General features: G+C 42.5%; 1 protein-coding gene across 1 annotated transcript in view; it reads left to right on the top strand.

The window, feature by feature from the left end:
* LOC136644091 (SITS-binding protein-like) overlaps positions 1-7,665 on the top strand; it is a 41,172-nt gene extending 33,507 nt beyond the window's left edge. The window contains exons 10-11 of the mRNA XM_066619618.1: positions 5,792-5,956; positions 7,573-7,665. Of these exons, the coding sequence (XP_066475715.1) occupies positions 5,792-5,956; positions 7,573-7,665 (258 nt within the window). The remainder of the gene's footprint in view (positions 1-5,791; positions 5,957-7,572) is intronic.
* The last annotated feature ends 6,427 nt before the right edge of the window (positions 7,666-14,092 follow it).

Genomic DNA, 14,092 nt, shown 5'->3' with positions numbered 1-14,092 from the left:
TCATTTCTAAGACCTCAGAAGTTGAAGTTTCTGCCATAGAGCTACAGCATATACTCATGTATAGGTCAATCTCATAGATAAATCGAGGACAAATTCCAAACGCAAAATTCAGGGAATTTGCCAAAGCCCATGGATAAGTCGAGTGCAAAATTGCCCTGCTCACCTCCACAATCTCAGCCTTTACATTTGCCTTTAAGGAGTAACTCCTAGCTGTGTTTTAACTTTCCTCCCTCAGCCAGATGCCCCCTCCTCCCAGAACCTGGCAATTCAAAAATATGCATTGCAAAAGGGCTTGGTCATTTTAGGTTTCTTCAGTGTTGCTAACCTTTTCAAGTGCTGCTGAGGTTGGTAGTTTTTGCTTTGATGCAGGGGCATGGCTCAAGGAACATCACAGCACTATATTTCCCAGCATGCCACAAAGCACCTCTTGTTGGTGCACTTCTATCTGAGAAAGGGTTCCCCAATGTTTGTTTAGACTGGCCATGCTGCTCTTGTTTCTCGCATCAGCAAGAAGAGACGGGTCTGGCCACTGGGACAAATGGAATTTCTTCTGCAGCAGGGTGAAGGGAGACACAGCGGGACCGCTTGTGCCTGTGGCCACACGTATCATGTCTTCCCTCTTACATGGAGGCCCTCCTCCTATGATGCAGTCCTGGGCAGGGCTTCCTGGAATACCTTAGCCCCCATGGCAATTGTTGCCCACCAAAGTGGCTCAATCCCTTGTGAGGATTGGATCTGGCTCCCTGCAACCTTATTGCCTGGGTCTAACCCAAAGGCTTGGCAGAAGAGGCTACATTAGGGCTACAATCCTATACATTGTATAGGTTGACAGGCTTTTTACAAGGATTCAGCAGCTCCTCTGGCTGGTCTCTGCAGCTCCCCAGAAAGCCATTGGTCCTCACAGTTTGGGAACCAATATTTCATAGGAATTCAGGTAAAGATCTGCAAACAAGGCTACCTCCATAATGTCTACACTGACTCTTAGATTTTTTTTTTTAAGTTTATTTCATGGTAAACCTCATCGAAAGCTAGTCTATGGTAACAGACAAGTGGAATTTGAGCTTGTAAGATACCATCAAATATACCCTCTCTGAAAACCACTTAAGTAGAAAAACCATCCATGCAATTGAATAAGACAGCTTCCACTGCAGAAATATGGCTTACATTAACAACAAGAGATCTTTTGTTAAGATACAGCTAACTCAAGATTGGACCAATATCATCAGGCGTTTCTCCTGCGAGGCCTGGAGCCAAAGTTGGGATGAACGTTCAGTCCCCGAAAGATATTATACTCTGTTTGCAACGCCTGGTAATTCCAATTAAAACAAGTGTGAACTCATACTACAACCCCAGTCTATCACTCATAAGGTATCTTCCATGCATTTTGAAAGAATATTCGTGCTTTAATTGTGAATGTTCATGCACTCTGGTTCCTTGGAACTCAATTTTCAAAACAGGCAAAAATAAATCTGTTCTCAAGTTTCTGATGCCTCTTTTGAGTGGTCCACTTAGCTCCTTACAAGAAAGCTGTTCCAAGAGGGGATCAAACAACGAATGCACTGTGATAATTCATCCCTAAATGATGGGCTAGGGGAGTTTTTGGTGGATCACTGAGATGGTGCAGTGGATGTTGAACATAATGTAACAATATAGACCAGTGTTTCTCAACCAGTGGGTCGGGACCCACTAGGTGCAACGTGAGCCTATTGTAGGTGGGTCCCCATTCATTTCAATGTGTATTTTATTTTTAATTTATTAGACTTGATGCTACCATGGTATGCAGCTGCATTTGGAGAAATGTTACAGATCTGTACTAACAATAATAACAATAATAACAATAATAACAACAACTTTATTTATACCCCGCCCTTCTCCCCAAAGGGACCCAGTACTGTACTTTTAACAGGCTACTCTGTATATAACGATAGTCAATGTCAATGGGGTTTACTCCTGGGTAAGTATGAATAGGATTGGAGGCTTTGGGCTGTTTGGTGATTTTTAAAAACAGATCAGCAACTGCTTGGGAGGATTAGGAGGGTTCTTTATTTTACATAAATGTTTAAACATGCTTATTGTAAACTTAGGCTGCAATCCTAACCAACTTTCCAACACTGGCATAAGGACAATGCAACTCTGAGGTAAGGGAACAAACTTTGCCTTACCTTGAGGAGGCCTCCGTGACTGCCCCCCAACTGCAGGATGCGGCACACCCCCCACTGGCACAGCTATGCCAGTGCTGGAAAGTTGGTTAGAATTGCACCCTTACTTAATTTAATTTGATTTTTCATATGGGAATGCTAAAAATTTTCTTGCATGATTATGTCACTTCTAGCCAAGATATCACTTCCAGGTTAATATCCTCACTTCCAGTGGGTCCCGACAGATTGTCATTCTAAAAAGTGGGTCCTGGTGCTAAAAAGTTTGAGAAGTACTGGAATAGACTTTCAAATTAGGTGGTATGTCTGACAAAAATACTGAAAATAGCAGAACTCTGCTGTCAAGTTCCCCTAGGGCAGGGGTAGGCTACCCATGGGCCATGGGCCACATCCAACCCACCACCCAAAATCATCTGGCCCTTTATCTCAAAAAGATGTATCCACCCAACCTGCAATAGTCCTAAAAAATAATTCAAGTTTGTAATTTTATCTCTGTTCGGCACAGTGTAAGCAGGCCAAGGGCAGAAGCTTCCTTTGAGCATCATTCTCTGTCTGGGCATGCATCTCTCCGCACCATGCCCATCTTAGCAATGTGGCCTAATCAGGAGGCTTGTACATATATATTGAACATTCATGCATTCTTACTATTGATGGACCTGATGTCTGGCCCCTATGTGGAAGAAGACTGCCAAGCCCTGTCCTAGGGTATGGCCAGCTGATGTCTCCTTTATGCCTGGTTTGGTGCTGTTAGTTGGAGATGGGCTGAAGGTTGATTAGGATCTATTTGTCGATCTCTGGGTGCTTTGGCAAGGTATCTGACTCTCATTGGTTAAACAATATATCAAATAAAATTGCAAGTAAAACAAATTCTATACCATGGTTGAGTTTGTGTTAATCTCTTATCTCTCACACTCACTGTTTTTCATCTGTAAAACATGAATTTTAACTGGTTGACTTTGGGTTGCTCTGCTGGCCAGTTTTAGACATTTGTGCTACAAGCCCTTCAATGCAGATTTTTACTTTTTGTATGCAGGTTATTCCAGTGTATGGCTTATGGGATGCAGTAGGTCATTGGCTCTGCCCCCTGAATCACCATTTTGTACCTGGCTTCATTCCTAGCAGCTATTTTGCACCTGACCCCAGTTGGTGAACCTTAGTGTTTAGGTAAAAAGCAAAGTAGATTCCATAAGCCTGAAGTTGGCTCACTGTACTTAATGTAAAAGTACAATTTGGATTGTGGAGACGTGGCCCAGGAAAAGACAGCCACTGTGTTTGCCAAGACATTTTGTATAGCCACTATGGAGAGCCAGCCACATGGACCACTGAATCAGTGCTGGTCTCAAGCAAGTCTGTGGCGGCCAAATAGAGCACCAGGTAACAACACCTGTATGGTGATATATGAACTGAAGTAGTGTTTCCAGTCCCACATTCAGAGACTTCCAGGAGAACCCTTTGAGAAGTTCAGTGGTTCATTTCTGAAGTTCTTCTGTGACTTTCTAATACTGTGCCCCACACTACCTCTAGTCACATGCAACTAGTCATACACACCACAAAGTGATCCTGAGTGGGGACGTATATCTCTGCCAAACAGACACATCCAGCCACTTTAGTTAAGTGCCATGATGAAGGGGTGGGTGAACATTCATGGCATTTTATTGAAATGTTGTATTTTAACTTTTATTGTTAGCTGCCTTGAATATCCCATTTTATGGGAGAAAAGGCAGGATACAAATGTTTTAAATAAATAAACATTCATTTGTGCTTCTGCTTCCACAGCAGATGCATGGACAGCAGCCTGCATGCTTGTGTAAGGCTATGCGCAGTTTCCTGGGACTAAACCCCACTGAAAACAATGGGACTTATTTCTGATTAAACATGCAAAGGATTGACCTGTGAGTCTCCCATGCTGATAGGATGATATACCTGTGCCTTTTTTTCTGAAGGCTAATGGCATCTGTGTTGCAAAGAATAACCCATGTTTGCTTTGAAATATTTAGTTCCATGCTGAGTCTTTTCAGAGACTGAAGTTCTAAATTAGTGGTTCACAAACTCTTTAGTACCAGAACCCACTTTAAAAAAAAAAAAAACACTCTGTTGGGACCTACTTAGGTTAACCAGACTTTTTTTTTTTTTAAAAGGAGTTCTAGAAAGAAATGATATTTTAGTTATCTATATTTATTCATTTATTTATTTATAAGTAATAATAACCAGAAAAAGACCCTCAAACTTTATATCTCCATATTTACACATACTTGTAAACTGCAGGAGCTCAACTTTCGTGCAAACTGAAGGAGCTCAGGTCTTTGCAGGGTAATTAACAGCTACAAATCTAATTTTTCAATAGATTCAGGACTTGAGGCAATTAGTTATCTGAGCTTTCCATCATCCTTTGGCAGCCCACCAAAAATCAGGTTGTAAACCTGTGCAACCTCCTGATTTTAAAAATGGGCTATGTCAGAATGCCAGATGCAAGGGAGGGCACCAGGATGCAGGTCTCTTGTTATCTGGTGTGCTCCCTGGGGCATTTGGTGGGCCGCTATGAGATACAGGAAGCTGGGCTAGATGGACCTATGGCCTGATCCAGTGGGGCTGTTCTTATGTTCTTATGACCCACCAGTGGGTCCTGACCCACAGTTTGGGAACTACTGTTCTAAATAGTTCTGAAGGCACCAAAAGGAACAAACTTGCAGGATTGTTTCTGTTTCGCCAAATGTAATAATAAAAATCTATCAAGGAACAACCCTTTGAATGAATCTTATCAGAACTAAGGTTAAAGTACAGTACTAAGAGGCGTTTATCTTTGCAGAAGAATAGCTTCAAAGAAGTTTGATAACCGCAGTTGGTCATATTCTCTAATAGATTGCATTTTGTAACAGATAAGAGTCTTCAGAGCCATTGTGGAAAATCTCCAGGGAGCCTCTATATAATATGACAAAGTTTTGCCTTTTTTACTTGTAAGAAATTAAATTGCTTCCCAGTTTTTGCAGCTTTAATGACTGAAAGCAAATGGAATTTTTTCCCCTAATTAAAAAGTGTGTATGTCCCACATGCAGTTGAGACTGGAATGATGATGGGGCAAAGTACTAAAGCCATTCTATGTGCTCACCCCTCTGCTGCAGCCCCCATGTCACCTGTTGCCCACCGAGGTTGCCCAATCCCTTGTGGGGATTGCATTTGGCTCTCTGCAACCTTGTTCCCTGGGTCTCATCCAAAGACTCCATGGGAGAGGCTGACCTTTTCTGCATCTGCCACAACACCCCCTCTTGTAGACCCAACACTTCTTCCTTTTCCTTTTCTCTTGCCTATTCACCCCATAGGCTCCCCATTTTTCTCCTTCTTCCAGGTCTTCTCTCCTTCCATCCTGTTGTCCAGTCCCTTCCTCACCTTTCCACTTCCTCTCCTTGCACCTGGTCTCCACCTTTCCTCCTTCCCCTGTGGTCACTCTTCCCACCCCTGATAGCTGCCTCCTCCCCTGAGTTCTGCCTGAGGGTTTTCTTATGTGCTAAGCTTCACTCAATCCCTGCATGATAATTGGGCTCTCCTATGTCTTGAAAATATGAATAAAATGTGCATATTTTCTCTTCTGAAGTGTCCTTAAGAATATTATTGTTGTTGTTTTTCCCTTTTAATTTCAGTTACTTGTTGCCCCCATAACAGAACAAGGCCAAAGCCAAAGAGACATCTACTTGCCCAAAGAAGGTCAGAAGTGGATGGACACCAACACTGCCGAAGTGTTTGACGGCGGGAACTTCCTCAGGAACTATTCCGTTACCCTTCTGGATGTGCCTGTTTTTGTTAAGGCTTGTTAAGGCTTCCCAGATTCTGGACTGTCCCAGATCTCAACAGGTTTCCCTGTGTCTTTGAGAAGCATTGCTGACAAGAAAAGCTCTCTCATCATTTAAAAGGATTTTTCAGTCACTTACACTTTTCCAGGAATTATATATTGAGGGCACAATCCTAACCCCTTATGTCAGTACTTTCCAGCACTGGCATAGCAGTGCCAATGGGACATGTGCTGCATCCTGCAGTTGGGTGTCACTCACGGAGGCCTCCTCAAAGTAAGGGAATGTTTGTCCTCTTACCTCAGAGCTGCATTGCCCTTATATCAGTGCTGGAAAGCTGGAAAGACAAAAGGGGTTAGGATTGTGCCCTGATATAAACATAATTATGTTGCAGAATGTTTTATTGCCATTAATTACTTTTCAAAATAGTGGACTCCAGCAGGAGCCTCAGGTGGAATTACACAACTCATCACCACCTCTTATCTTGAACCTTCAGCTGTTGTTTCTCCTCAGCAAAGCAGTACATGGAATTTGTAGGAGGGGGGGAAGGGGGCTTATCCACTGCTTTCTCTCTGAAATTCTCTATTGGTTTTTTCCCCCAGCCAGGGCTCCGGATTTGTGTTTTAATGGAATTCCCTCCAACAATGTAGGCTATTTTCAAAGTCCAATTTCATCCTTTATTTACTATCAAGTATCCAGGACTTTGTTGTCAAAGGAGAGTGAACTTGCAAATCAGAAAAGGAGTTCAGTTCTTGGTCTGTTTGGGGGAATATAACTATTTAGAACAATTTATTTAGACTACTTAGAACAAGGAGAAAGGAATGCAGGTTTGGTTTCACCATTCCACAAATGTTGAAAAACTCTCAAAAATCTCTTTTTGAAAAACTTTTCAAGGCTCTCTGCTCCTCCTCTACAGTAGTAGAGCAGCACTTTTCAAAAGATCCACTGTTGTAGATGGGCAATTTTTTTCCCCAGTGTGCCACAGAACCGCATAGCGTGCCAGTTTGTGGAACATGGGGGGGGGGGAGGGTGCCTTATTTTGACTTCTCAGATCCTCTGGCAAGGCTTGGTACACATTGCCCAATCCTATACTTCACTTGAGTCAGTGCAGGCCACCTACACTGGCTCCCAAGTGTTGCAAATGAACCAGCCACACCAGCATGTGCAGTGGCCTGCTGGTGCCAGATCCAGTCCTTGTGCCGGCTGCAGCAGGTAAGATAGCAGGGGGTGGGAGGGCATTCTGAGGGTGGGGAGGGGCGTTTCTGGGCAGGGATCAGAGGGAGGATCAGTACCTGCCCAATCATTATCCCTGCTCCCAAGCCTTGAACCCTTACATGGGCTGTTTGATTTTGCGCCAGCTAAGTAGCTGGCGCAGATCTGAATAGCCCATAGGGATTGCTAGGGCTTTAAATGGACAAATATCTCCTTACCCTGAGGTTATGTCCAGCCACCTCCTAACACGCGTAGGATGCCATGCAGGCTGGCTGTACTAGCACAGTTTAGGATTGCACTCTCAGTCGCATGGCAAACCTTGGGAAACTCAGAAGCTGGAAGGGAGCTCCAGGAGACCACAATTTGAGTAGCATGGTATTAGAGCATATTTCTGTCATTAGCTTTTTTTTTTTTTTTTTTAGCAGAAAACAGAATATCCCCCCCCCCCCAGCACACTCATGGGATTTCGCATGATTTATCACCAGGACCCCTTTTTTAAAATGACACTCTATTAGGACCCCCCTAGATTTATGAAACTAAAAAATTTTTTTACTTCACCAAGCCTCTGTTTTTATTCTGGAGTGTTTGTTGAGCTCCATACTCATCAGATCAGGCCATTCTGGTGGCCTTGCATTCCCTTTCGTCTAGCCTTCATAAGAGCCAAGGCACATTAGCTTACTCATGAGTAAACGTGTGGCTCAGCTTCACTTTCCATAGGGCTCAATGCCTTTTCCTTGTCTGCTAGCAGCTTGTCAGTTTCATGACCCACCAGCAATCTGGTCACAACCCACTGGTAGGTCACAACCCAGTGTTTGGGAAACATTGCCCTAAGAGACTAGCTGATTGACATGACAGAGAAAGGGGGAATTTGTTTTAAGAAATTAAATCTATTTAGAAAGTTGTACATTACCTTCGGTGTCAGGTAGAAACGCGATCAATAAATTCAATAAGTAAATAAATCTGACACCAAATTGGATTAATAGATGAAAGATCTCTTGGTATATAAATATTCACACTTCTCCTCCAAAATCTAGGAAGCCACAAAGACAAGATTATTCTTTTTCATATTAGCTATTCATAAAAGCTGCTGTGTCTTGCTACTGGTTCTGGTATGAGACAGGGTTAATGCATTTATTTGTGGCATTAGCACAGCTGGAAAGCTGAAACTGCTGACAAGAGACTTCAGATGACCTTCCCACATACTTGCATTGCATATAAAGCATGTGCCTGATGGAAAGGCACTCAGATGTGTAATGCTAAAATTCCAAACAATACAATCAGGGTTTTCACATCAGCCATCATGCTATGCTTTTGAAAATATCAGTTCCATCATCTTCTCACCAGAAGTAGGCTGGGAGGCCTGACATAGGGTTATGGATCTGGTGGAGCTCAGTTCTGCCAGTCTTGCCCCCCTCCTACACTGCTCCCTGCCCCACCTTCCACCTTCCACCCCTGGCCTGGAACGCCTCCCCCCACACCCCCACTCACCTCTCTGCCACCTGGCACTTGCCTGGAGCTCTGGGCAGCAGTTGCCTGTTCTCCAACTGGTGTTGGCTCAGCATGGATTTGCACTGAGCCAGCACCTGCACTGGCCTGGCAGTAAGTGTTGCAGGCATGCAACGTTTGTGACACTGCATGCTAGTACTGTGCAGGCGCAAACCGGTCTGGATCGGGCCCTGATGTTATAAAAAGGTACAAATGGGGTTCATTTACAAAAAAGAGGACCTTCCCATAAGCCCATACTGTTGCATGCTTCTGAGGAAGCTGTCCAAAAATTACCCCATTGTCCATGATAATGGGTTAAAATTGGGCACTTCTGTATCAACATGGGAATTCCTATTGATGTTTCTGCTTGCAGGTGAATCAGGAACAATATCAATATGAGCATGTAAAACACCTACCTTGTTTATTTATGCCAGATTGCTGTATGCACTGATAGAAATAAATTAATTACCCAGCATTCTTGCTCACAAATTATTTCGTTCTATTGCAATTAATAAACTTAACTCAATCTAGTTGCTTAATAGCACAATCCTATGCAGGTTTACTCAGAAGCAAGTTCCACTGCACTTATTGGGGCAAACTTCCATTTAAGTGTATATGTGGTAGAAGCCCAAGTGGCTTGTGTCTGCTAGCCTATAGTGCTGCCTTATTCACCTTTTTCAGGTTGGTTATTTGACCTCATTTATACAATCCTTCTTTCTTCCCATCCTTTGTGTTCCAATCCTGAATGCTGTGCAGTGGTGACATCTAGTGGAGAAGTGTTCCTTAGACACAATTTTGCAAGCCCTCAGTTCTCCAGGGTCCATAATATTGTCTTTATCATTTTAGAGTCACACTTTTGCTACATCTATCTTTTTCACCTTTTATAAAATCAAGCAAACCTGGCTAGAATTTACTATCCCGTTGCTGCCTCTAATCACCTTTGTTTAACCCAATTTTGCTGGTATACACTTTGATTAAGAAATACTGGAAACAATAGCATTGCACACTGATTTTAATCTTCATTTATGTAATAAAAATTACTTATTCTCACAAATTAAAAGCTTTTTAGAGAGATCCTATAGTGCTTGAATAGGCTTACTCAGAACCAAGCCTGGGGATACATGGCATCCAAATGAACATGAAAAGCTGCTTTATTATACTGACATCCCAATCCTATACACAGCATAGCAGTCCCTGCGTCAGGCAAGGCTGTTACAAACATACCATAAGGCACATTGCAACACCTGGAGAGTAGGCAGTGCTGGTGGGGAGGCCTTTGCTGTCCTGCTGACACTGCAAACAGCCTGATGGCCCCAGTGGAGATAGATGATGCCTCAGCAGCTTTTTACACTAGTGAACCTGCACAGGAGCTTCTGGGGAGTTAAAAGTGTCCCAAAGTGCCAAGATCACTTTTTGGGGGACATTAATTTCCTTAAAAACAGATTCAGGATTGTGATACAGGCAATGTGTGGCATTTCTTTGGTAACTCTATGTTATGTTGACAGTATCTTGACAGCATTTTAAAAACAAGTAGGGTAATATGGACATTTCTCCAAGACTATCTGGTTTCAAAGTCCGCAAGTCCTGCGGTCAATTTTTTTCTTTTGGTATCGAAGATACTTTTGCAAAACATGTTTTCAGCCTGTGGATCGAGAACTACATATTGGTTTTTGGTTCTTCATCACCATCAACTTTTTAGCTTAAATGCATCAGAAGTGCTCCTTTCATAAAATTGCAGGAGTTAGAGATGTTACACAAGGGATGAATTTGACAGCAACTATTTAGTTGCTGTTTGCAGAAGGACAAAGTCCATAAAATGTACACCTACAGCAAAATGTTACTTGAAAGCTGTTTTTAAGTGAAAGATTAGGTTTAGACAACAAAAGTCACTTTATTGAGGCTGCAATTATTTTTTTGGAATCACTGTGTTGGTTTTAACAAATGTGACAGAATTAACATTAGGTAGCATTCTCAAACAAACCATCAGTGATCTAGGCATCATCGTTGCCAGCTTGGTTCATGCCCCAATGACACCGAAGAATCATCCTTAGGCATGTTCTTCCTTAGGATTCTGGTGTGCAGGCTACTGCTGGGAACAGAAGATGCAATCCCATACATGGGTCCCCGAGGGAGAACAAGCTGCTAGAGCAGTGTTTCTCAAACTGTGAGTCGGGACCCACTAAGTGGGTCGTGAGCCAATTTCAGGTGGGTCCCCATTCATTTCAATATTTTATTTTTAATATATTAGCCCTGATGCTATCATGGTATGTGACTGCATTTGAGGAAATATTGCAGACCTGTACTTTTAACAAGCTACTATATATATTCTTTTAACAATGTTAGTAAATGGGACTTACTCCTGAGTAAGTGTGGGTAGGATTGCAGTCTAGGATAGTTAAAAATGTTCCTGCTTGATGATGTCATTTCCGGTCATGACATCACTTCCAGTGGGTCCTGACAGATTCTCATTGTAAAAAGTGGACCCGGGTGCTAAGTATGTGAGAACCACTATACTAGAGGATCTCAGGGGAGTTGCAAAAGGTGTTGTTCTGGAACTAGCAGTGTGAAGCAAACAAGCTGGGGTGGAAGGAACACCTATCATTTTTTCTGATTAAACCATTGCTGTGCACACCAGTGATGGTCCACACACAGGCACTTTTAACAAATTCATTCTGATGGTGGCCTTTGTTTTGCATCTAGCCAGGCCAACTTTGGGGAGGGGGAGTTGTTTCCTAGACCTTATTTTTTGACTCCCCATCTTTATGAAATGACCAGCCAGTCTCTAATACTGCCATGTCATTGCACAATGTCAGCAGAGTGTGCACCCCTGATAGCTTAACGGACTCGCCCTTCCCTATTTACATATAATAAAATTCAAACTCTAACTTATCTTTGGGATTTATCAAAGCCACAAAACCTTTATGAAATGAAAATGCTTCAGTCTCAAGTAACACTATGCTATCTAAAAGAAGATAGCATAGTGTTACTTGAGACTGAAGCATTTTCATTTCATAAAGTTTCATTATTTAAGACTGCTGAAGAGGACCTTTTAACTCAAAAGGCATTTGACTCATTGACATTTTAGTTTTTTGTTGTTTAATGGCACCACATTGGTTTTATCACAGGTGGGATATATAGTAGTGGGAGTTTCTTCTCCCATACTACCTGGAGTGCATGTAGTGATATTTAAATAAGAAAAATCATAAATTGTAAATGTTGATAACTCACATTAGCCAAAGCAGGGAAAGATTTATTGAGTTATCATTAATTAATATAATTAATGATTTATTGAGTTATCATCATATGTTTTATTTGTTTTTAAATGTTCTTTAACTTTTAATTGTTTATTGTATTTTACTTTGTTTTGTATTTTAATTTTGATTGTTAGTCACCTTGGGTGCCCTTTGGGGAGAAAAGTGGAATATAAATAAATAAATAAATGCATTTAAAATGCATGTGTGATTGGTTTGCATGTTGCATGTTGAGCTTAAACCTATTCTGAAATAGAATTAAAACTGTAATAATAGATTTTGTAGATTTTTATTGCCTAAAATGTGTCTTGACAGAATTAAAAACCAACTTAAGTATCTGCCCGTTTCATCTTTTCTTTCTCTCTCTCATTTCCTCTTTATCTTCCTTTGCAGTTAAAAACTTCTTTCCTTTTCCTCTTCCCAATACCTTCTCCTGCACTTTTGATCTTCCTCTAGTCTCTTTCACTCCTCTTCTCTTTCTATTCTGGCATGCCCCTCAATTTTGTCCCAGCACGTCAATTCTTCCCCCCCCTCACTACTCCATGACATATCAGGCCAGGTTTGGGAGCAGATAAGTAAGCCCATTTTGAAGGTCACCTCACCTTGTCCCCTCATCCTGGTCCATGCTGTTAGTTCTGAAGCACAGTGGTGGACCTGCCATTAAATGAAAAAGGCAAATGCCCTGGGCACAGAGCCCTGCACACCTCTAGGACCACTTAGAAACCTTTCTGAAGTTCCCAACGCAGTCTGAAACTGTGCTTCTGGTTTGCTGGAAGCACAGTTTAACATGTCAGGGAAGCTTCAGGAGACTGCCCTGAAGAATCCCGGAGTCGCACGAGGCTCTGTGCGTTCCAGGTAAGTGGGCGGGGGGTGGATTTGTGCACAGGGGACAGCATCTTGCGAGGAAGCGCCATCATTGATCTTTGCCCCAGGGCATGGGGCTGGGGAGGTCCACTACTGGTAAAGTTGGGCAAATGTCCTTCTGAACCAAGCAGAAGACACCACCAAACCCACTGCAGATATATTGGTCATGCTTAAGACATGTCAAGGCATGAAACAGCAGGAAAAATTGGTAAAGGAACCATGGTATGGGTGGGAATGGACCACTGTTTATTGGGTTGATTCCAGGACACTACATCAAGGAATGCATTAAAGACAGCAGCAGAAACAGGGATATCGCATGTCCCACGGTGCCTGAATTACACCCTGCATGCCGCCTGGTGGGTGAAAGAGCAAGTTCCCCCATTCCCCCTTACCTTTACTTACAATAAGTGCAACAGACCAGCATCCCTGCTCTGTAAGGGCAATGGACTTTTGGCCTGGGGGCTTGCCTGCTTGCCATCATCCAAGGGTGGTAGTCCATGTGATCATTTCAAGTTGCTGCATGGCAAGGCTGGCCCTGAGCAGAAAGGTAGTTAGAAGGGGTCTCAGAGAGATAAGATTGCTTTCAAGATTAGTGTAGGGCCAGCATCTGGAGTAGGCAGACATGGGGGTGCCTTATCCCATAATATCTGGAGGGTACATGGTGACATTTAAATAAGGAAAATCTTAACTTGTGAGTGGTGATACTTCATATTAGTCAAAGCAGGGGAAGACTTCAGTGTTATCATCAACACATTTAAAATACAGGTATGATGTTGTCTTAAGTAAGTACCATTACGAAGGTCTACTGACTGCAGTGGAAGAAGGGACATGACAGTTATCAGAAAGGGCCTTTGATGAGAGAGTCTGGTGTGATACGGAATTCCTAGGAGTAGGGGATCGAAGGTCTTAGTGGATCTAAATTCCAAACTCCAAATGCCAAACTCCAACTGGAGTTCTGTAGCAAAGACTCAACACAAAGAAATACAGGTAATAAATTCAAAAGTAATTTTCATTTCAACATATTTTCTTGGATCTGCTCAGGCGTGCAGATACACTTAAACAATTCAGTTGTGATCCTGTCCAATAGATGGCAGTACGGACTAAATAACAGCCAGCCTATTTCAGAATATCAGAAACAAGAAAGACTTCCTACAGCCCAATTCTAATTAACTTTCCACACTGATGCAGATGACATTGCACCCTGCGGGGGGGGGGGGGTGTCACAAGGGTCTCCTCAAGGTAATGGAATGTTTGTCCAGTGCATCAGCACTGGGAAGTTGATTAAGATTAGGCTGTTATTGTTGCTTCACACATCACACATCACATGATCACAGATATGCAT

Source organism: Tiliqua scincoides, chromosome 1 (genome assembly GCF_035046505.1).
Source record: "Tiliqua scincoides isolate rTilSci1 chromosome 1, rTilSci1.hap2, whole genome shotgun sequence".
NCBI lineage: Eukaryota > Metazoa > Chordata > Lepidosauria > Squamata > Scincidae > Tiliqua > Tiliqua scincoides.
Note: the sequence above shows the minus strand (reverse complement) of the source record. Positions and strands in the feature narration are given on the sequence as shown.